The sequence below is a fragment of the Macaca nemestrina genome, chromosome 8 (genome assembly GCF_043159975.1).
Source record: "Macaca nemestrina isolate mMacNem1 chromosome 8, mMacNem.hap1, whole genome shotgun sequence".
In the NCBI taxonomy this organism is placed as follows: Eukaryota; Metazoa; Chordata; class Mammalia; order Primates; family Cercopithecidae; genus Macaca; species Macaca nemestrina.
The window spans coordinates 32,931,176-32,957,052 of NC_092132.1; the positions used below are offsets into that span (position 1 = coordinate 32,931,176).

Genomic DNA, 25,877 nt, shown 5'->3' on the forward strand with positions numbered 1-25,877 from the left:
AACTGTATGCCAGGTCAAGGGTAACTGCTGGACTTAAACAGTATCGTTTTCATTCCAGTGGAAAGCCTGATCCCTCCATAAGTCTCTCATTTCACAAGAAAAAGTAGGAAAATGGCCTTGTTAGTAGGAAAATGTACAGGACATTTGGCACAGACAGTGAGGTTTAGGGTGCTGGCTGTTTATTGAGGTTTTCTGCAAATGCTACCTGCTCTGTATCAGAAGATGCTTGGGGGAAGTTTAGACCTTGGGTTTATGGGTTAGAAACTCTTTTAGGGAGAGAGAGCTTGACCGCAACGTCACTCTAACCACCTGGTAGATAATTCCCTTACCATTCGTGGGAACCTGGCTAGCTGACCATGTAGGCAAACCATAATGAGCATTCAAGGTCATTTTTCAGACATTCCTGCTCTTTTCATGCTGGTATTCCCCCTAATCCTAATTTTATACTTATCCTTTCCATGTATTTATGCTTGTACATATTTTTATATTTCTTATTTTCATACAAATTTTGTATTTTTATTATGTATGTATCCTTCTGAAAATCGATTTGGCCCCTTACATTGTTTTTGAGATTTATCAAAGTTAGAAGCATATACCTTTTATTTATTAAGTCCTTTATGATACTCCACCATATGGCTATATCAAAGTTAATATATAAATTTTTCTGCTGATAGACATTTAGGCTGTTTTAGTTTATTACTACCAGAAATGAATGATGATGAAATGAACATTCTTTTACATGTCGTCTTGAATATATCTGTGAGATTCTTTTTAGATCATCTGTATACCTAAGAGTGGGATTACTAGGTCAAAGGGTATGAACCTCTTCAATGTAACTCTGTATTGCTGAATTATTCTCTAAAGAGACTGCATCAATTTAAACTTTCAAAAATCAGAGGATGAGAGCTTCAGAAATTCCACAGTTTTTAAAAACCAGTGATTTTGTTAAACTTGCAAGTTGCTAATCTTATTAAATGATATCTCATTGTCATTTTTATTGTCTTTTCCCTTATTAAGTTGAGCATCTTTTTCCTATTTTGCATACTGACATCTTCCTTCCTTCCTTCCTTCCTTCCTTCCTTCCTTCCTTCCTTCCTTCCTTCCTTCCTTCCTTCTTTCCTTCCTTCCTTCCTTCCTTCCTTCCTTGAGATGGAATCTTGCTCTGTCACCCAGGCTGGAGTGCAGTAGCGATCTCAGCTCACTGCAACCTCCACCTCCTGAGTTCATTCGATTATTATTAATTGTTTTAACTATAGTCCCGAGTTTTAACTATGGTGTATATTGCCTCTGAATTATTACTCTCTGTTACAAAAATATATTATTGAAGTGGTGGTGTTGTCTGAGGTAAATACCCAGGGTTTGCCATTTGGCGCCAAGAAGATTAAGGACAGGGACAAATATGAGGAATGAGTTTAGGGGCGAAGATTTAATAGGCAAAAAAAAAAAGAGAGAGACAAAGGAGAACAACTCTCTCTTTTTCCTAAGAGAGGGGCAGCCGAAAGGGGAAAGCCGGCCCCACTGTTAACTATGTCAGATTTTATAGGCAGGCTTGAGGAGGCGGTGTCTGAGTTACGTAGGACCCACAGACTAGTTTGACCAGGTATGACATTTACCTAGTGTGCGGGGTAAGCTGGTTGCCCCACCCTAATCTTCTTATGCAAAAGGAGCCTTTGCCTGGCAGGGGCTGTATTGTCTTCTTCTTCCTGTACTCGAGGTTTGGCAAGGGCAGATGGAGCCCCCATTTTGGACATGCCTAGTCCCAGGTAGCCTTTTCCTGTGGACACAACTGTGAGCGGGCCTTCACCTGTGCAAGTTTCTGGCTTGCCTGTCTATGTCTGCAACTCCATTTTACAGGTGGCTCTGTGTTAGAAAAGAAAGTGATTTGAGGGCTGCTTTTCATTAAAACAAAAACTTTACTATCTGCCTGAGTAATTTCTTTTTAACTCCTGTATCATTATCAAATTGATTTAGTGCCGTCTGATTGAGCTATAATTTTTCTTCCTTATACTCTCCTTGTCTGATTTTGATACCAAGATTACACTACCTGCCTAAATTTGGGAGCATTCTCAATTTTCTAGTCTTGAAAATAGTTTGTATAAGATAGGATTATCTGTTTCTTGAACGTTTTCTAGAACTAAAACTACGGGACCAGTGACTTAAGGTGGTGAAATTTTAATGGTTGTAAATATATTTAGATTTGCTTTTTTACCTTAGATTTAAAAAACTCTTTGTAAAAACTAGTTCCTTTCATCCATGATTTCACATTTATTGACATGAAAATATTCACAGTATTTATCTTACTTTATTTGCTGCTGCATGTTTTTGTTAACATTGTTTAATATTTTTATTAATATTGCTTTTATCTATGTTAGTTCTTCCCTTTTATTGTCTCTAGATTTGCTAATCCTTTTCCCCATTTCTTGAGATAAATACTACTTTTTTTTTTTTTTTTTTTTTTTTTGAGACAGAGTATCGCTCTGTCGCCCAGGCTGGAGCGCAGTGGTGCGATCCTGGCTCACTGCAACATTTGCATCCCTGATTAAAGCAATTTTCCTCCCTCAGCCTCCTGAGTAGCTGGGATTATGGGCGTGCCCCACCACACCTGGCTAATTTTTGTATCTTTAGTAGAGATGGGGTTTCACCATGTTGACCAGGCTGGTCTCAAACTCCTGACCTTGTGATCCGCACTCCTCAGTCACCCAAACAGCAGGGATTACAGGCATAAGCCACCACGCCCAGCCAATACTGCTTATTAATTTGCATTTTTTCTCTTTTGGTAATGAGCTTTTGGATCTACACATTTTCTTTAAGAACCTCTTAAGCTGCTATGCAAAAGTTTTGATATGTAGAGATTTATCATAATTTTATTCTAAATTGGTTGTAAGTATAGCATTATGATTTTTCTTTGCTGAAGTGCTACTTAAAAGTATTTCAAACTATCAAAATAAAATTTTAATCTATAACTTATTATATTATAAATTTCTAATTTACTTGCATCATCAGAGATGTATGATTCTGATTCTTTGGCTTGTCATAGGATTTGTTTTGTGGTCCATTGTATTGTCAAAATTTATGTTTCTTGTGTACTAGGAGAGAAATTTGTATCATCTAATGAGTGCAAGTTTTTTATATACATCCAATAAATTCCCTAGTTATATTGTTAAATATTCATCTTCTCACCGTTTTTTAACCTGTTTGGTCTAGCAATTATTGAAATAGTTGGGTAAAATCTACTATTCTTAACTTGCCATTTTTCTTAAAATTTTTACCACTTTTGTTTATATATTATGAAAGCCTGTTTTCAGGTGCATATAAATTGAATTTTTTCGGTTTTTTTGATACCTTGCATTTAGTATATTTATACTTATTAGCCTTTTTCTTTTATTTTTTGCTTTATATTTCTTGTGCTTTTTCTGTATTCCTAATTTCAAAATCTTCCACTTGCTACCAAATAATGTCAATATCTGATACTTTCTTTCTTATTTATTCACTTATTTATTTTTAAGTTCACTTACTATGTGCATCCCCCTCACTCCAGTAACCCCCTAAACATATTCTAAAATACAAGTTTCTTAAGAGGAAAGCCCTTATCTGTTCATTCACCACTATACACTAAGTGCCAAGAATAGTGCCCACACACAGTAGTTATTCAATTTGTTACTCGATTGGTTTTGAGCATTGCAAAGAGGTGTTTTCTGTTTTAAAATCAAGTCAGAATTTGAATATTAGAATAATAACATTCTTTAAGTGTAAGAAACCTCAGAATTGTATTCCTGTTCTAAATTTTATATACGTGAGAACTTGGCTTAGAAATAGCTGCCTGCAAGCTGAAAGGCTTATACATGTGACCTGTTTAAAAAAGAAAGAAAGAAACCTTTTAGGAAATCTGTAGAGATAAAGTGAGGTTCTACTGTAAATTAATATTTAGTAAAACATTTCCAAATATCACTATGATAAAAGCTGCAGCAAGAGTATCTCACTAGAAATCCAGTGGTAGATGGTCCTGATTACGACTTTCTTTCTCATGGAAACTGGTCATGACCTTATAATGCTTTTTCTAGGTAACACTCCATGTAGCCCTTACTAAGGCCAAGTAGTTAAGCAATTGAGATAAAAGACCTATTTGCTATTATCTCAGCTAAATATACGTCCTTCCCTATTTCCCCGCTTGATCAATTTTAATGTTTTCATCACTTCCAAAAACTTAAGATTTATACTGTCATAGATAAAGAACTACAAATATAATTTTTTTTAAAAAAGATATTATTTACTATGCACTTACTCTACTGTAGGTTCAATGATTAGACCTCATTAGTAGGCATGGGAAGGATATAGATAATGCATGTATAAATGCAATAAAAACATTACAGAACAACCTTATAAGTATTGTTATCCCCATTTTACAAAGGATACAATTGAAAATCTAATTGTTAAAATGATTTGCACAAGACTACATAAATTATTGTTACCTTTAAGAATAAAGGCAAAGAAAAATATAAGCATAGGTAGAGAGAAATACATAATTATCCCATTAACTACATCCTTCTTCCCCACCCACTGTCTTCACCTACTATACCAGTACCCATTTAGACACAATTCCACCAAGTGTTATTTGTATACACCAGATAATATTTCCTTATAATAATGTTCCCGAGATCCAATCTCATTAATTCTCTAACCTGGTCCTCAAACCCAAACCCCCTGCCCTGTTTATGGGAAAATCTCATTGCCCACTTCAGGGTCTCCAAGGTCTGTCTTATCAGCTTCCTTATTTCCTATTCTTATTTTAATAAATGTTTCCTGTCTATTTGTCCAGTTTCTTAAGGCTGACAAAGTGGTGCTGATGTTTATAATGACTGAAAAATGAACATCTCATTATTTTCAACATAAAAATATGCACACCCAAATAAATGGACATATACCTTGAGGCCCCAGATAGTAAAGATATTTTTCTTTATCTTTTGTAACATATATCACATATCTTGACTTAAGCATGTTGATTTCTATAGCACTTAGAAAGTAATTAGTGGTCTTTTTCCTTTTAAAATTTTTAATTTTTACAGATTCATAGTAGGTATGTATATATTTATGGAGTACACGCGATATTTTGATACAGGTGCACAATGTGTCATAATCATTGTCAAGGTAAATGAGGTATCCATCACCTCAAGCATTTATCATTTATTTATGTAACAAACATTCCAATTATATTCTTTTAGTTATTTTTAAATATACAATAAATTATTGTTGACTGTAGTCACCCTGTTGTGCTATCAAAGACTAGATCCTTATTCATTCTATCTAACTTTGTTTTCATACCATTAACTATCCGCACTTCCCACCCCTTACCTTTCCCAGCCTCTGGTAACGGTCATTCTACTCTCTGTCTCTACAAGTTCAATTATTTCAATTTTTTATCTACTACAAATGAGTAAAAACATGAAAAGTTTTCCTTTTTTATTTTTAATTTTTGTGGGTATACAGTAGGTGTATACATTTAGGGAGTATATGAGATATTTTGATACAGGTATGCAACGTGTAATGACTAACATCAGGGTAAATGAGGTATTCATAATCTCAAGCATTTATCCTTTGTATTAGAAACAAACTCTACTCTTTTAGTTATTTTTAAACGTACAATTAAATTATTATTGACTATAGTCACACTGTTGTGCTATCAAATACTAGATCTTATTCATTCTTTTTAATTATTTTTTGTACCCATTAACTATCCCCATTTTTCCCCCAACACCTCCACTACCCTTCCCAGCCTCTGGTAACTATCCTTCTAGTCTCTAACTCCATGAGTTCAATTGTTTTTAATTTTTAGCTCCCACAAATAAGTAAGAAAATGCAAAATTTGTCTTTCTGTGCCTGACTTATTTCACTTACGTCCTCCAGTTCCATCCATGTTGTTACAGATATTTCATTCTTTTTTATGGCGGAATACTACTTCATTGTATATATATGCCACTTTTTTTAATATATTTGTCTGTTGATGGACACTTTAGGTTGCTTCCAAATCTTGACTATTCTGAGCAGTACTACAAAAAACATGAGAGTGCAGATATCTCTTCGATATACTGATTTCTGTCTTTTGGATATATACTAGCAGTGGGATTGCTAGATCATAGGGTAGTTCTATTTTTAGTTCTTTGAGGACCCTCTATACTGTTGATACTGTTCTCCATAGTGGCTGTGCTAATTTACATCCCCCTCAACAGTGTACGAGGTTTGCCTTTTCTCCCCATTCTCACCAGCATTTGTTATTGCCTTTAATTAAAAATTAAGATGTAAGCTTTATTGTATATGTTCACTTCTAGCTCTAATAAAACTTATATATATATATACACACACATGCATACATACATCTATTTATATTTAGCAGAAATAATTTTAAAATAAAACTAAAATATTTGAGATGCAGCACATCTAAAATATATCTTCTGACATATTTTATTTGGAGACTATAAGGAGGCAAAATACTCTTTTACCTAGTATCTGTTCAGTAGGCAAATCACTATTAAGCAGATAAAATTAATTATACATAAAAATAATGGTAATAACTTGTCTGCCTCATAATTTTTATTCGGAAACTAAAATCAGCTTTCCAGCTACTGCCTAGACATTTATATAAGTATTCTCCAGGTGTTTTCGAAATTTCCAGGTGTAATTGCTACGACATACATGGATATAAACAAAGGCAGTATTATTCATAGAAAGCTAGTCACCAAGGATTTAAAACAGTATATAAACATTATAATGAGATAAGTGCATTCTCTCAAATTGAGACTAGCATTGTAAAATTGTTGCAGACTCAATATTTTTAAATTTGTCAAACATGTTTCCCTTTCCTCAAAAAACAGGATGCTTGCATTACAGTTTCACTGACAGTTTACTGAAACATTGGGGAAAACTTCAAGGAAGAAGAAAGCAAATTTTTCAAAAGATGAATATTAGGAGAATAGACTTGTCAACGAGATTAATTCTTTTAAACAGAAATTTAAATCCTTCGTTTACCCTCCAGGGACTTAGTTCAATTTCACGAAGTCCAGCTGTAAATGACAGGTTTCTGTTCTGTCTAAAAATTATATTGCGTTTTCCTGCTTGTTTAAGGGAAGGTACAATGTAAGGTTTTATTTTTATAAATAAACAAATCAATCCCTGCATCACTAAAGCCCCATTCTTAGTGACCAAATTAAGTAGTCACCCTGCTGGTTCTTGCATAAAAAGAGTTGTGTGAGTATTTTATATGAAAAGAAATATATTCCATGGTTTGGGACAAAATTTTTATAGAGCAGCTGAGTATAATGTATGGAGTGCAAATTTTGTGTATGTGCATCAGTGTGTGTATGTGTATGTGTGTGCTTGGGAGAACATCAAGTCATTTAGCTCTGGTTTGAAACTCAGGAATCACATTTATCTACTTGCACATGTCAGCACACCTCCTCCCCTACAAAATTTTCATCGCCTTTTCACCTAATCTGTTCCTTATTCTCTCAATGCTCACTTTAGATACCACTTTTTCAGTGAGGTTCCTGAATGCTTCCCTTTACACAGCATTCCAGAATTGCAAGTCTTTATTTAATGTAATTCCTTTCTTTAACAGACTGTAATTTCCATGAGCGCCAGAACATTTTCTGATTGTCCACTGCTACATTTCTAGAGTTAGTAGGGTAGTGAGCCCTTAAGTAGTGAAAGAAAGAAAAGAAAAAAGAAAAGGAAAGAAAAGAAAAGAAAAGATAGAGAGAAAGAAAGAAAGAAAAAGAAAGAAAGAAAAAGAAAGAAAGAAAAAGAGAGAGGGAAAGAACCCTTTTCATTTCTCTGATATTCTATTAAAATTATTTAAATGTTTGGTTCCACCATTTCCTCTTTAGTTGAATTGGGAGAAATTATATATAGTGTTCTTCTTAAAGCACAGATTTCTCATTATTTCTTATATATGTTAAAGTACAATAAACTCTTTGCAAACTTTTATGAATGCAAGAAACATATTCTTACTGGTGTAATTAATTATATTTTGATATAAAAATGTTTGTAGTAGCCAAACACCAAGATATCATTGACTTAAATTCCAAAGATTCCATGACTCATATTCAGAGACATACCCACTTTCTGATTTCTTATTAAAACAAAAAATATTCTAATGTAGAAAATCACTACATTTGTTATCCTGATTTATTGTGATGGCCTTTACATTGTACATTTCTTTATTATTTTTTAAGTAATCAATAATTACAAAATGGAAATAATCTCAAGGCCTCATCCAGATCTGTTAACAACAAAGTGTGATAGTACTTTTGCCATAAAATGAATGAGCTAATTCTATTTCTCTACATATTTTAAAAATATTCTGTCAGTCTCTTTGTTTACTATCTGGGTACAATGAAAACAATTCCTCTGTTGTGAAAGGATTTTATTTTTCAATCTGTCTGTTACTTCTAGCTTTGAAAGTGTTTTGCATAGGGATAGATAATCTGTCCAAAAATATTGTGGTTTGGGTTTTGCTATTTTATAATGGGAGACCTCTGATAAAAATGTGGAGAATGACTGGAGAAAATAGGGTAAGAAAAATTGTTGCAGGGCAGAGAAATAGGGCCTTTTATTTTGCGGTAGGTGGTGAAATGAACTGAGCTCAACATAGGCAGAAAAACCACTTCTAGGTTCAGTAACATGGGATGGGCATTACTTGTGGGGAGATATTTTAAATAAAGACCTTTTGTAGGGGTCCTACTTTTTCCCCAAAGTAATTCATTTATGGTACCTACACATGGATTATAACACACATAATGTTTATAATAAATTCTGAAACCCTATGTTTGACTATATACATTAGATACTAAGTTTAATGGGAAGATCTATGACGATCTTTATAATTTATTTATCTTACTAATAAATATGCATTAGCAATTTGTCAGATATGGATAAGGGCTCCTTTGTACTTTGAGCCCCCAAACAAAGACAGAAATGGTGCTGCTGCTTTTTTCCTTCTTGGTTAGAAAAAGAAATGAATATGTCTTAAAGGTCCATAAAAAACAGTCAGTTGTCCCTTGGTATCCCTGGGTAACTGGTACCAGAACGTCTCAGATACTAACATTCACAGATGTGAACATATAACTTATATATATCCTCCCATATGCATTAAATCATCTCTAGATTACCAATAATACAGGATATGATGTAAATACTAGGTAAACAGTTGTTATACTGTGTTATTTAGGGAGTAATGACAAAAAATGTCTGTACATATTCAGTGCAGTACAGTTTTTTCCAAATATTTTCCATCTGCAGTTAGCTGAATCCACAGATGCAGAATCCATGTATTACAGAGTACTAACTGTATTTTAAAGCAATTAATGTTATATTAACACTGTTTTACAGCAAAACTCCGAGAGTCCTGCTTTGATCCAGGCAATATAATGAATGGCACCAGACTTGGAATGGATTATAAATTAGGGTCAACAGTCACCTATTACTGTGATGCTGGGTATGTTCTTCAAGGTTATTCAACACTCACCTGTATCATGGGAGATGATGGAAGACCTGGATGGAATAGAGTCTTGCCAAGTTGTCATGGTAAGAAACATATTTTTATGGCTGAATTTTCATTATTAGGAAAAATCGGCTGGGCACTGGTGGTTCATGCCTGTAATCCCAGCACTTTGGGAGGCCAAGGCGGGTGGATCAAGAGGTCAAGAGATCGAGACCATCCTGGTCAACATTGTGAAACCCCTCTCTACCAAAAATACAAAAATTAGCTGGCTGTGGTGGCACGCACCTATAGTCCCAGCTACTCGTGGGGCTGAGGCAGGAGAATCACTTGAACCCGGGAGGCAGAGGTTGCAGTGAGCCAAGATCATGCCACTGCACTCCAGCCTGGGCGACTATGTGAGACTGTGTCTGGAAAAAAAAAAAAAAAAGTCATTTCTGTGTTTCAAAACATCAGCTATTCAACATACAATCTACAAGTGTGGTATTGGCAATGCAGAGATTTTATCAATTATTATTATTATTATTATTATTATTTTGTTGTTGTTGTTGAGACGGAGTCTCGCTCTGTCACCGAGGCTGGAGTGCAGTGGCTGGATCTCAGCTCACTGTAAGCTCCGCCTCCCGGGTTTACGCCATTCTCCTGCCTCAGCCTCCCGAGTAGCTGGGACCACAGTCGCCGCCACCTCGCCCTGCTAGTTTTTTTGTTTGTTTGTTTGTTTGTTTGTTTGTTTTTAGTAGAGACGGGGTTTCACTGTGTTAGCCAGGATGGTCTTGATCTCCTGACCTCATGATTCGCCCGTCTTGGCCTCCCAAAGTGCTGGAATTACAGGCTTGAGCCACCGCTCCCGGCCTATCAATTATTTTTAAGTTGAATTCAATAAAGAACTGATTTTGGAAAACTGCCTATATTCCCAGGTGTCTCTAAAGCAATATTCGTATAATAATAGGCAAACCTTCTGAGAACTGGGTTATGGCCTGTTACGCTAATTTTTGTGCCCTCAGGATTTGTACCTGAAAATGTTAGGTGCTCAGAAAATATTGGCTGAGTACATGAGGAACAAACACGCTAAAACTGACATTTCAACCCAAGTAGATAAATTTAATAATTTAAATATTATTAAAAGCTGGTGATAAATCTTTGTCTATAATAAGGATAAGGAAGAATGTGTATTTCTTCTAGAAATTAGGTTGCCTAGAAGGAGATAGAATACTGCATATTTAAAAATCATATACTTGTATATAACTCTATATAAGAATGGAGATACAGTGAGAAAGGAAAAACAGAGAAACAGTGATATCACTGCTTAGGGTTGCTAGAGACTCCTTAGTCCATTAAATGATTCTAATGCATTGTATGAAAATTAACACAAAAATGATATCATCTAGGACAGATTTCCCAAACTATGGGTCACCAACAGTGAATCATAAAATCAATTCATTGGGTTGTGACTAGCATATAATAAACATATAAGTGAATCGAATAAAATTAAATTAAAAGTTAATAAAAATAATAGAAAAAAGTATACTTTTTTGTTATACTTTAAGTTCTAGGGTGCATATGCACAACGTGCAGGTTTGTTACATATGTATAACTCATCATTTACATTAGGTGTATCTCCTGATGCTATCCCTCCCCCCTTCCCCTACCCCACAACAGGCCCCGGTGTGTGATGTTCCCCTTCCTGTGTCCACATGATCTCATTGTTCAATTCCCACCTATGAATGAGAACATGCGGTGTTTTGGTTTTCTGTTCTTGCGATAGTTTGCTCATGCTCAGAATGATGGTTTCCAGCTGCATCCATGTCCCTACAAAGGACACAAACTCATCCTTTTTTATGGCTGCATAGTATTCCATGGTGTATATGTGCCACATTTTCTTAATCCAGTCTGTCATTGATGGACATTTGGGTTGGTTCCAAGTCTTTGCTATTGTGAATAGTGCTGCAATAAACATACGTGTGCATGTATCTTTATAGCAGCATGATTTATAATCCTTTGGGTATATACCCAGTAATGGGATGGCTGGGTCAAATGGTATTTCTTGTTCTAGATCCTTAAGGAATCTCCACACTGTCTTCCACAATGGTTAAACTAGGTTACAGTCCCAGAAAAAAGTATGCTTTAAGGAACATAGAGAGAGTATTTTTGTTTGTTTGTTTTTGAGATGGAGTCTGGCTCTGCTGCCCAGGCTGGAGTGCAGTGGCGTGACCTGGGCTCACTGCAACTCCACCTCCTGTGTTCAAGCGATTCTCCTGCCTCAGACTCTCTAATGGCTGGGATTACAGGTGTGCACCACCACACCCAGATAATTTTTGTATTTTTAGTAGAGATGGTTTTTTGCCATGTTGCTCAAGCTGGTCTCAAACTCCTGGCCTCAAGAAATCCGTTAACCTCAACCTCCCAAAGTGCTGGGATTACAGGAGTGAACCACTGCACCCGGCCGAGAGTACATATTACTTTTGGAAAATTTCCCTGTTATATATAAAGAAATAAATAAAATACAATAAATATACATCTGTATATATATATACCTGCATGCATTCAAGTGTTTGTTTGAATTGGGCTATGATATAAATTGCATTTCTTACTATTAATTTCAGTGAAAATAACCAACAATTTTTGATATCTAATATACATGGTAATTTTTCCTAGTTGAAGAATGTATTCACTTATAAGAATTACATGTGCACAATTTCTGACTTACCCCTCTCTGGGTTTATTTTGTCTCATCTATGAAATAGGGATAATTAACATTTTTTACTTCAAAATATTGTTATAAGAAACAAAGAAATGGAAGACATCTTCTGATTGGTCCATCTTTAACAGAGCAGCTGGTTAATTTTTGACTTGCATTTATGGTTCATCTATCAGAAGATAAAAGGAATAAATAGAGAAATAACTGCTTTGGAATTAATTGTTCTAAAGAGAGAAAAAGTGATTGATGGCATGGAAGTTTATAGGAAATTTAAGAGAAAGGGTTGTTGTATCATATTAGAATGTAGAACCGTAGAAATTAGTATTATATAATTTAGAATTTAAAAAATCTAATTTAGCTAGAAAAAACATACTAAACATAGAAAAGAACTTTTCAAATTTTACTGTCAATGATCATTTGGAAACTACAGAAAATTTCTGAAAAATTTCTGGGAGTCAGATTCAAAATAACTAAAAGTCCTGATGCAGAAATATCAAAGGACACAAAAAACTATAGATTAATAAGATAGATGTTAATCACAGGGATAAATGATTAAATAGATGGCTTTCAATGACAGGTGAAAAAGTCAGGAACACTAGAGTATAGCATACATTCGCTAAGAATATGCCCACCTAATATAATCATATTCCTTTCCAATAGGTCATAGAAATGTCAGTTTCAGCATGAAATGTTCCATATGCCATAATATTTAAAAAAAAAAAAATCCTTTTGAGCCAAAAACATTTTATTGGATCAATTATGGCCCAATTAAGTATACTTAATGTTCGTTGAATAGTTCATATCTACAGACAATTTAGACCGTATGGCAGACCTGGATTCAAATAGATGTCTTCTGACACCTGTGACCTAAGGCAAACTCAGTCTTGACTTTTAAATCTCTAAAACTACATTAGTAGTTATTAATTCAATAGGTTATTGTGAAGATTCAATTGGTAAACACAACACACACAGAGAATCTAGTAAAGTTTCTGACAAAAGTTGGAATATAAATATATGGAAGTTGTGATTTTCAACGCAGTGTTCCAAGAGAAGCAAAGTGCTGATAAACATGCATCACATCTTGCATTGGGTGTTATGTTTTGGTTAACTAATATACTTCTGTCTTTTTAATATTAATTAAAATTAATTTATCTATGTTATGATGTGAATACACACATTCATTCACTCCTGAAAATTGAACAGGTGTTGAGCATTTAAAAATTTCCGTAAGAGATAATTTTTAACATCAATTAAGTATCATTAGACTTTTAATCAAAATGGACATGATGTTATGGAAATCAAATAAAATTTATCCAGTGAACTCTTTAAGCTATTAGAAAAAAAGTTTAAGATAAATTTATGATTGCAACCAATAATTTCTAGTATAGTTGGGGAAAAAAATTCTGTTTTAGAACTAGATATATTTAATACTAAACAATGATTTTTTTTTTAATGTCTGGGTTTCTGTGTTACTTTTCAATTTATTTATTTAGTATATCTAATCATAAGATATTGTGTAATTTGCAAGGTTGTTGGAAAATCATATTAAATAACTTATTTTAAACATTGGTCTGTGGCTGTCACTGTCACACAATGAGGAGCATTGGATATATTTTAGTTTCCTAATCAATGTCACACATATCTAATTATTTTTCCTCAGCACTTACACACAGGACTGGCTGACTTTCAGATGTAACAACATAATACTTTTTTTTTTTTTTTTTTTTCCAGACAGGGTCTCACTCTGTCACCCATGCTGGAGTGCAGTAGTACAACCATGGCTCACTAAAGCCTGTACTTCCCAAGTTCAGGCAGTTCTCCCACCTCAGCTTCTCAAGTAGCTGGGACTACAGGCATGTGCCACCACACCCAGCTAATTTTTTATTTTTATTTTTTTGCAGAAACAGTGTCTAACTATGTTGCCCAGGCTGGTCTTGAACTACTGGCCTCAAGTGATCCTCCCGCCTTGGTGTCCCACAATGCCGAGGTTACAGTCATGAGTCACCACACCTGGCCTAAGTTAATACTTAAAAGTCAAATTTAGTATTTAAAGTATGCGTAATAATCCAGAGGGTTCATTGTTCATAAAAACAAATTATTTTGTATTTTTAAGATAAATTTTGTATTTTTATCTGAGATATGCCTGTGATAACTAAGAAAAAAATAAGAAGTAGCTTATATTTAAAGCAATGGTCATCTGCCTTATCCCTCTTTATCCTCCTATTGGTCAGAAGCTGAAGGTTCTAATTTCTGTTTCTAATTGCTCTGATGGCCCCTCCCATAACTCCATATAACATAGAAAGATCTGTTTCTTTATTTACCAACTGTAGATAATACCTCATGATTCCCTGATACAAAAGATGATGCAACACACACAGTCCCTCTCTTCAGTGTTTCATAGTTATATTATTTGGGGTTATTCTAGTGATTGCTTTTGCTATACATTAATATGTGTATGCCTCTATTCCTAATTTTATCAATGTTTGAGAATTAAGTGACTGGCACTTTGCTGCTTTTCAGCCTAGGTGCCATCCCATAGTAGGTATCCTGACTAAAATCTCTGGTAAAATTGTGACTGACTGGTAGGCATTGCTTTTGAGTGCATAAATAGGAAGTTAACTGTGATTCCTAGGAGTGAAAATAAGGAAAGCTTTTTATTTATTTATTTATTTATTTATTTATTTATTTATTTATTTATTTTAGTGTAGAAGCAAATACCAACATGATCATATTCTGTAGACTCTTAGAACACAACTATGTTTTGCTTTTTCTTATAATGTTGTCTTAGTCTGACCCTAGAAGAGCATAAGCTCCATGCAGTCATAGGCTATATATCCCGTTTAGCATGTAACACCTTAATTTATATAAACAGGCTCTTGTTAAATATCTGCAAACTCAAACTAAACCATATTAATTTATAAGTTTGTCTATTTTAGAAGATAGAATTTTATCATGATTTAGGATTAAGTGTACATTTTAAATCAGAAGAAAATGTTTTTAAGAGCTTAAGGTGGACACTGGGAGATTATATTTGTCAGAAATAGATCCAAAATGATTGCATCCTGTGGTAAGTCCTGCTCAGTGATGAGAAACTCTGCAGTTTATCTCATGATATTGTCATATATATTAAATGATAGCAGAACAGCATATCTGTACCTACATTCCTTTCATGATTTAAAAAAAAAAATGTGTTTAGAAAATAATTTCTTCCCTTTTTATTTTTCTTACTTTAAAAAGGATCTTTTGAAACTCTGTAGTAATTTAGTTATATACAGACATACTAAATTAAAGTAGAAGTCATATGTCATTCTTATCCATAATCTCACTCAATATTAAATAAAGGTAATAAAACAAAAATAGTGGCAGATTTCAGATTTTCCCTTTAATATTCATTGCTGGATTTATCTCACCTAATCATGTTGCCTTGACTTATTTTATCTAATGGCACAGCTCTACCCTTGTCCAGAGCATCTGCCATCTCTTACCTCTTTTCCTCTCTCCTAACTAGTTTTTCTCCTTCCTTTGTTCTCCATATAGTATCTTCCAAACAACAATACAGTCATCTTTTGAGCATAGTTCAGATTATATCATATTTACTCAAAATCCACCAATGGCTTCCCAAATCAGAATAAATGCCAAAGATCCTATAATCCAAAATTCTACTTCATCTTCTCATATACACCCTGACTTCTTTATTGTTTCCTCCCTCTGCTACACTCTTTGAGTGATACTAGCCTTCTTGGTATTTCTTCAAAGCACTGATCAGACTTCTGCCCCACATCTTTTGCACATGCTGTTCTTTCGGCTTGTATTACTTTTACCCCAGCTCTCTGGCTGGCTAGCTCTCTCGTTTCTTTCAGGCATCTAATCTCTTGTCTTCTTACTAGAAGAAAATTCCTATTTACCATCCCCCTGCTCCTCAGAGCTCCCAGGACAGAATCAATATCTATTCTAAAATTGCAACTCTATATCCTGAATAAGGATTTATTTGATGTATGTAAAGCCCAAAGTACTTTCAGGACCTCATAACTTTGAAAGGTAAATCATTAAACTAGAGAGTACTGACCACAGTACGAATGAAATATTCTTAATCTTTTCCACTGTTACAACATACAGTGAGCATCCAATTAATAGGCAGTTATAATATATGACCCTAAGAATAAACATATTTGGACTGTTAATGAACTACTAGTTCACCAATTATTCCAAAGAAAAGATCATTTGTTGATTCCTGTTAGTCAGGTATTAAAAGTACCATTATGCCTGGTCCTGCATTAAAAATTGGGGATAACAACATGAAATCAACATGGTCCTTGCCCTTAGAGAGTTTATAATCTGATGAGATACAGACAGGTAAAGTCCATTGCTAGAAATAAAAACAGTACTGTGAGCACAGCATGGAGATACATCTGATCTTGTTATGAAGAGAGATCAGGTAAGCTTCCTTATGAAAGTGATACATAAACTGAATTTTAAAAGTATAAATAATAAGAAACTAGGTGAACCACAGGACATAAAGAGATTATGTGTTTCACAACTCGGGTTCAGCGTATGTAAACATGTAGAAGCAAAGAGCAAATAGGAAATGCTGGTGGAATTTCAAGCAATTCAGTAGAACAAGAGCATAGGGAGGAGGATTGTTGACAGATGACAGCTTACCTGTATCAAGCTGGTAATAATAATATTACACATTATTTTGTATTTCACCATAATGCCATGAAATAGAGACTGTTCATGTTCTCATTTTACAGATGAGGAAACCAAGACACAGAGAGAGGTTCAGCCACTTGTTCAAAGTCACACATGCTTAGCAGTCTTCTTATGAAGCCATGATCTTAATCACTGCCCTATAGGTAGGCTGGTTAATTCTGCAAAGAACTTTGTATTGGCCTTTTTGTATCTCCAGAACCAAAGAGTGCCTGGAATATTTTAAGTGGTTTAGTGTTTTACAAATGATGTATGGCACTAAGAATAAGTGGTGAGATTGAAATCTTCCTCCAGGCTAAGTATGAGAATTAAGAGAATGTAAATTCCTACAAAAAAATCAAACAAACAAATAAACAACAAAAAAAAAAACCTGATAAAATTTTTCATCTTAAGTGCATTTTTGTATTTCATCTAAAATGCAACTCTGAACAGTATACAAAGGCCTATATAGATATATTAGCCAGTGCCAGCTCTGTTTTTTTCAATACCTTTGTTTCACTTATGCTGATATAAGATCTGGATTCTGCAAAAAAAAAAAAAAATATATATATATATATATACACACACACCCACACACATATATATACACATACACACACACACACACACACACACACATATATATATATATTTAAGTAATTCAATCACTGATGACCTCTAAGTTCAGTCAAAAGTGCCTAAATGCAAATATGTTAAGATTAGACATCCAGTGGTCTGGCACCATTCTCTGTTCAACTTCCAAGTATATGTGGAGTGATAAAGAAAAAACTTTGAAACAAACAAACCAAAAAATAAGAAATCAATTTTATAATTATAGCTTTCCAACTTTAAAGTCATCTCTAATTGGTAACCTCATATGCCTTACTTTTAATGAAATCATATTGTTTGGGTATATATAATTCAGACATAAATAACTACACTTTTATTTCAGTTATTTTTATGTCAAATGTCCTTAAGGTTTACAAAATTTTTGGGGGGTGTGAAATAAGTCTAGAGTCTCATTTCATTATCAGTGCATATAGAGATTATCTAATCTAATATACTGAGCCATTGGCATTTGATATCACTTAAGCATGTAGTATAATTAAAACATGTCTGTGTATCATCAAATACCTGCTTTTCATCAGCAGCACACAGGAATTTTGTTCATGGATAAAATACACAGATTATGTGTTGGAAAGGTTTTCGATAGAGAAGCGTAATGTATTTTAATGTATTTTGTATTGCATTGTGATAAAACCAAAGCATATTTTGTTTTCATATGATGGGGGGAAATTATTATTTAAATGGAAACAAAAAGAGAGGCTAATGCTACTGAGCACTTGCTATTTTTCTGACACTCTTACATACACTCTGTCTCCAGTTTGCCTCCTAGATGCTAATCTAGAGAATCATTAATCATTAATATTGTTATAAACAAATCCCTCCTGCTGTGGATTCTGGGGCATACTATGTGGAGCAGCCAATGTAGGAAGCAATTTGCAAATCAATGCCTATCATTCAGAGTATACAGGTTGAGAATGCCTAATCCACAATGCTTGGGCTAGAGTGTTTCCGATTTCACATTTTTTTGTATATTGGAATATTTGCATTTATACTTACCAGTTGAGCACCCCTAATCTGAAAATCCCAAATCTAAAATGTTCCAATGAGCATTTCCTTTGAACATGAACTTTGAATGTCATGTTGGTGCTCAAAAATTTCAGATTTTGGATCATTTTGGATTTTGCGTTTTGAATTAGGGATGCTCAATCTGCATTTTATTTTTACCATTGACTTGGGGTTCATATTTAAACCATATCTCCAGATGGACAGTCACATGGCTTCTCATTGTATGAAGATGTACCCCATTCTCCACTACCATATAGTCTACATTTAGGTGAGACCTCAAATGTGCCTTCCTGATGTATTGTCAGTTTTACTGAACCGTGTGTGTGTGTGTGTGTGTGTGTGTGTGTGTATATATATGAATATTGAATAAACTTAGTAATTCTCTTCTTACAAGTGAAGAAAATAAAGTATATAACAGTAATTGTTAGAAGGCACGGCAAGATTCAAATGGTATTAAGGTAATAATAACACAAGAAATTTAAGGATAGTCAAATTTTTACTTTTGTTGGGGAACTAAAAATCCTACTAATAGAGTTTGTTCCACAAAACCTAGAAAAGAAAGAAATTAGTTTTATTATTAAATAAGCACATCTGGAATGCAATGCACATTGCAGGTGGTCTATGAAAGACACTACAAAGACTAGACAGAATCACACAGATTTATACAATAGGGTAAAAAAGGAGTTATTAAATTTTATTTTATCTTCTTGATAGACCAATTGATGTGCCTTGTCTCTGGTATACCTCAAGTAAGAACCTTCAGTTATTGTCAGAAGTATGTGTTCAAGGGTCAGAAGGTTCAAGGGTCAGAAGGTTCAAGGGTCAGAAGGCTGGTGACCTTGCACTAGAAAATCAAAAGGTATGCTGATTATGTTTTCTAAGGGAAACTCTAAAGGAGGGGAGTAGGTTTGTTGCTTCCCTCCCCTTTAGTATACAAAGAAACTTCATTGTTTTACATTTACACTTTAACCAGCAAACAATGCACTCTAAGATGCATAAGGGAGATGTATGCTTAAAAGAAGACAAGTTAGAGCTCTTTCTGCAGCAGGAAATTTGATCCCTAATCCAAAACCACAAATCGAGTGAGTTAGACTGAACCAAATAGGAGAGTTAGTGAGGAAAGCTGAACTGTATTTAGACTGTGGTTCCAAACAGTCTTAAGCTTAAGCTAACCCTAAAACTGGATATTACTCCCTAAATTCCAAACCTGAGTTTTGGGACCTTTCTGATTCAGAGAACAATTGATCTATCCTGTTGGGAAAAGAGACAAAAGAGCAAGAAAAAAAGGATCATTCAATTAAACTAATATTTTCCAGATTTTATTGGGCCACAACAACCATCTCTGAGACAATCTCTCTTGAGGGAAAGAATAGACAGAGCATGACAAAGAGAAAGAATGGTGGTTTGGGAGTAACCTAATTAGAACAGGGTTTTTTTAAACTTTTTGTGCACTCCAATGAAGCTTATGGTCCCCTTATTAGAATAATATTTTTAAGTGCTTAAAATAAAATAAAGCACATAGGCTTAGAGGGGAAATCAATAATATTTAAAGACAGTTATTATAATATATAAAAACTAAAATTAAAAATACACATTTTTTATGTGAGGATATATATGCTTCTTACCTAATGCAGTAAATTAGAACTTCTAGTGAGAGGTCTCATAACTACTATAATTTTCAATAGTGATGAGCATATACAACATTTTGAGGTGTCTGAAACAATTATAATGCAATATAAAAAATCTATAATTTCTACTGGTGGTAAAGTCCCAGTTAACTTTTACTATTCATGTGCTTTGTTACCTACATTTGTAATAAAGAGAAATGCTGAAATTCAGTTAGAAAAAAAAATTCAGTTAGGTCTAGAGAAAATACAGACATTTTTCTTCTTCATCCAAATTTCTGGAACAAGGAGAAGAGCTCCTGAAATATAAGGGAAGGAAGACGGGCCACGTTCTCTTTTTTAGAAGTCTGAGGTGGAATAAGAGCCAATGGTACTAGTAGTCTTATTTCACCCCAGGCTTCTAGAAGATAAAGAGTTAAACAAAAATAGAGAACCACATCCATCTTGACCTTCAACAGCCAGGCAGTGACCTCAATCACTGAGAAACAGTAGAATTGACGTTATGGCTTCCTCTTCTTTGGGATGGAGTACTCTGCTCTTGATCCTTAGATAAAAATTAAGAGAAGAAAATAAAAGCCATGAGCTTCTCCTAGAGAGTGACAATGCTCAATGCAGGATCACTTAAATGTTTTCCTACCTCTATCAAGGGAGCAGTTTGGCAAACTACTAAGAAAGTTTCTCCTGCTATTACTTCTAAGCTTTGTATCCTCCTGAGATTGATGAGGTTAGTTCATTTTCCTAAGGCCTTATAAAAGCCTCATTATATTGCCAGCAGAAGATTCTGGAGTAGATCAGGGCAGTTCCCTAATTCATTTTACCTAAACCCACGCTATATACCAGATCTAACAGACACTTACTGTTTCAGTTCAAGTTTATATTTCCCTCTGTCCTAAGGCTACTCAGTCAGTAAAGACTGAAGCTGGAATTTAAACCTAAACCTTTTTTTTTTCTCTCTCTCTTTTTCGAGATGGAGTCTCACTCTGTTGCCCAGGTTGGAGTGCAATGGCACAATCTTGGCTCACTGCAACCTCTGCCTCCTGGGTTCAAGTGATTCTCCTGCCTCAGCCTCCCGAGTATCTAGGATTATAGGCACCTGTTCCCATGACTGACTAAGTTTTTTTTTTTTTTTTAGTAGAGATGGAATTTTGCCATGTTGGCTAGGCTGGTCTCAAGCTCCTGACCTCAAGTGATCCACCTGACTCTGCCTAGAGTGCTAGGATTATGGGAATGAGCCACCGTGCCCAGCCTAAACCTAAACCTGATTCCAATGTGCTGTTTTATATTGTGTTCTACCACGCTATCCTAAATGGAAGGATTTTTTTAAGTCTATGAGTTTTATACTCCATGTATTTAGTCAATAGCAAGATACTAATAACTTATATTTTGTCTTTTTTCCTAATACAGCGTATATTTATTGGAAGCCTATTATAAAAACAACAACTATGCTAGGCTCCAGAGGTACAAATAGTATGCAGAGAAGACATGGAAACTTTGATCTGATAGATCTTATAGACTAGAGATAGATATAGACATTAATCAAATAGCCATACAAAATAAATACAAAATTACAAACTGTATTTACTCCCCTAAAAGTAATTGATGAAATACTATATAATGGGGGCTTCTGAAAAAGTCTGGAAATTAGAGAAAACGTTCCCAAGAAAACAACATTTTTGAAGCGATTTGGTAGAAGTTAACAAATTATTAAAGAGTGTTTTTCCCTTTAAAGTCATTTAAACTATTAGTTGCTTTAAGCAATTTCTTTAAATAGTAAAAGGTTTTCATCATTAAAAAGCAGTAAGACATCAACTATGTGATAAAAAGGTATTTTAGTTTCAAAAAGTGCCAATAATTCAAATCTTTTAAGAAATTATCTTCCCATACAGTTTCCTCAAAAGTTAGCTATTTCCAGGAACTTGAGGATAGTGACAACAGCATGTGACTACTAATGGGTACTGAAATTATTTTGGGAGCGGAGGAAATGTTCTAAAATTAGAAAATGGTGTTAGTTTTAAAACTCATGAATATGCTAAAAAGCATTCAACTGTATACTTTAAAACAGTGAATTTTATGTATGTAAGTTATATTTCAATTTTTAAAATTGGGGTACAAAATGAGTCACATAGCATCATACATTAACTGTCTATGCCCTCCAAAACTGTTACTAGTAGTAGAATTTGTATATGGTAACATGGAAGATCTATTCAAGGATATAGCTATTCATAGGACTTTGGCATAGAATGACTCTTTCTCTAAGATCACACTCTCTGATGTAGAAAACAGCTCACAGAGCACTGAGGGATGAAGGTGATGGCTCCCTAGCCAGGAAAATCTAATGAATGAATCCAGGCAATCAGTGAGATGACAGATGTAAAAGCTTATATCCTACTAAATTGAATTATTGAGTCATTAAAATGGTTTATAAGCCACTGATTACCACACTGATACGGATTTTTTTTTTTTTTTTTTAGTATTAAAAAGAAGTGTGAAATTTAAACAAAGTCAATTCACATGTAATGGAGCATTGTTGAAGGCTTATCATTTAAGGCAGATAAACAAAATTAAGTACCTATTGTTATAGGGGAGACATAAAAAGAAGCATGAAGGGAATGGCTGGATAGTTAGATATTTTCACTAAGATCAAATTTTTGAACAAAAGAAGAAACAAACAATAGTATTTTAATTTTAAAGTCAAGATTGGTACTAATAGCTTTCTGAATTCAAATTCATCTCACAGAGCTTAAGGGTTAGGAAAGCCTTCTCTTAAAAAATGCTCCATGGGAGATATAACTTTCAAATATATTCTATACTAGATTTATGATTTGTGACATTCAATCAGGCTATATCAATGCATAAGTAATTTACTAGAAATATACTAGCAGTTTTGTAAGGTACAGCAGTTCTTTCAAACTGAAAGAGTCACAGACCACATCTAGTAAATTATTGATTTAATATATCACATTGCTCTTTTGTGACCTGCAAGAAGTCATCACTTTTAAAAGTACCTAACTTGCTTTCTGTGAATAATTTATACATTATATAATAATTTTCATTATAGAGTATATTTGATAATAAATTATACATTAAACAAGTGAAGAGTCAGATATGAAATTGCAAGTAGCTTAAGGCTATGTAGCCTGTATTATAATGTCTCTAAGATACCTGCACATTCAAGTAGCATTTCTCCCACATACATGTTTTGAAATTTCTTCTAATTCACTCAGTGATACATTTCTTCTTCTTCTCCTCCTTCTCCTCCTCCTCCTCCTCCTCCTCCTTCTTCTGTCTTGCTCCTTCATCCCACATACATACACCTGCTCAAAGTGGTATTTTCAGTGGATGATTAGAAACCTTAAAACCTGGTTGTGGTGTGATGGTCTGATTTCTCCAGAAATATTACATCTATATACTGTATCAATGCATACATAATTCAGGTGTATAACAAGAATATATGTAATATAGTTGGATCATGGACACGTTTTACTCATACAAATCAAATTAAACAAATTAAGCCAAAAGAGAATTTTTTAAAATTAAACAAATAGAAGAATAGAGAACAAGAAAAATAAGAAATTACACTGTGTGGATAAAACTTCACTCACTAAATGAGCATATTCCTTAGACTGATAAGATATTAGCCTGTGTATTCATCTGTTTGCATTACTATAAAGGAGTACCTGATACTGGGTAATTTATGAAGAAAAGAGGTTTAATTGGCTCACATTCTGCAAGCTTTACAGGAAGTGTGGTCTGCCATGCTTCTAGTGAGGGTCTCAGAAGGCTTCCAATCATGGTGGAAGGTGAAGGGGGATTAGACACATGACATGGCAAGAGAGGAAGCAAAAGAGAGAGGGGGAAGGTGCCACACATTTTTAAACCACCATATCTTGGGAGAGCTTACTCACTATCGCAAGGATAGCACCAAGCCATTCATGAGGGATCTGCCCCCATGACCCAAACACCTCCTACCTGGCCCCACCTCCAATATTGAGGATTACATTCCAACATGAAATTTGAAGTGGACAAACATCCAAACACTATCATTCTGTCCCTGGCCCCTCATAACTTATATCCTTCTCACATTGAAAAATACAATCATCCCCTGCCAATAGTTCTCAAAAGTCTTAAATCATTCCAGCATGAAGTCCAAAGTCATAAGTTCCATCTGAGACTCATGCCCTTCCACCTATGAGCCAATAAAATCAAAACAAGTTATTTACTCTCAAGATGCAATAGTAATGCAAGTATTGGGTAAACATTCCCATTCCAAAAGTGATAAATTGGCCCAAAGAAAAGGTCAGTAATCTCCACACAAGTCTGAAGCCCAACAGAGCAATCGCTAAATCTTAAAGTTCCAAAATAATCTTCTTTCACACCATGTCCCACATTCTTGTGTGAGGGGTGGATTCCCAAGGCCTTGGGCAGCCCCGCCTCTATGGCTTTGCAGTGTGCAGCCCATGTGGCTGCTCTCAAAGGTTGGAGTTGAGTGCTTGCCACTTTTCCAGGCAGAGGTGCAAGCTGCTAGTGCCTCTGCCATTATAGAGTCTGGAGGGTGGTGGCCTGCTTCCCACAACTCCATGAGGTAGTGCCTTGGTGGGGACTTCGTGTAGGTTCTACAATCCCACATTTCCCCTTGGCATTGCAGTCATAGAGTTTCTCTGTGGGGCTCCAAACCTATAGCAGACTTCTGCCTGGGCACCCAGGATTTTCTATACATTCTCTGACATCTAGGTAGAAGTTGACGAGCAGCCTTCACACTTGCATTATGAGCATCTGCAGACCTAACACCATGGGAAAACTGCCAAGGATTATGGCTTGCACTTTACAGAGCCATGGCCTGAGCTGTACCTGGACCCCTTTGAGCCAAGTGCTGAAACCAGAGTGACTGGAATGCAGGGAGCAGCCTCCCAAGGCAGGCAGCAGGGCCATGGACCTGGTACAGGAAACCATTCTTTTTTCTAAGCCTCTGGGCCTGTGATGATAGGGGCTGCCTCAAAGATCTCTGAAATGCCTTCAAAGCCTCTTCCCCATTGTCTTGGATATTAGCTTTTGGCTCCCTTTTACTCATTCTAATTTCTCCAGCAAGTCATTGCTCCACAAGCTTGTATCCCACTTGTATCCCGTCCTGAAAATGCTTTTTTTCTTCCCTGCCACATGGCTAGGCTGTGAATTTTTCCAACTTTTACACTCTATTTCCCTTCTAAATATAAGCTCCAACTTTAAGTCATTTCTTTGCTCCTGTAGCTAATTATAGTAATGTAGGCTGTTTTCTTCTCCATCACTTTGAAAGCTGTGAATCTCTGGCCCGCGACACCCCACCCGGGCCTCACTCAGCCACGCTGATGTGTCCCAGCTTGCCCTTGTTATAGTTTGTACCCATGGTTGGTGGTTCCCTAGCTCTCGTACTGAACCCAAGAAGGAGGATATCCTGTACGTTGAAGGGTGAGGGGGGTGAAGATGAATTTTATTAAGCAACAGAACAGTGCTCAGTGGAGAGGGGATGCAGGAGGTGGTCCCCCAATCTCACAGTCAGGCAGTTCTCTCCTCTTTGCATAGCTGTCTGGGACTTTTTATGGCCTCAGAATAGGGGAGGGGCAGGCTGTAGGTACTATTGGAAAAGACAGCATTCAATTGGTTAAAAGACATTTTTTAGAAAGAATCAATTAGGAAAGGGCAGGTGAACAGCAACAGAAGTTCTCACTCTGGGTCGCAGGTTTCATCTAGGACCAGCAGTCTGGTCTTTCAG

General features: G+C 35.1%; 1 protein-coding gene across 6 annotated transcripts in view; it reads left to right on the forward strand.

Moving 5' to 3' along the window:
* LOC105475960 (CUB and Sushi multiple domains 3) overlaps positions 1-25,877 on the forward strand; it is a 1,218,758-nt gene that overhangs the window by 945,077 nt on the left and 247,804 nt on the right. For all 6 annotated transcript variants that reach the window (XM_011731490.2, XM_071067898.1, XM_071067897.1 and 3 more), the window contains one exon: positions 9,382-9,576. In XM_011731490.2, coding sequence (XP_011729792.2) covers positions 9,382-9,576 — 195 coding nt within the window. The remainder of the gene's footprint in view (positions 1-9,381; positions 9,577-25,877) is intronic.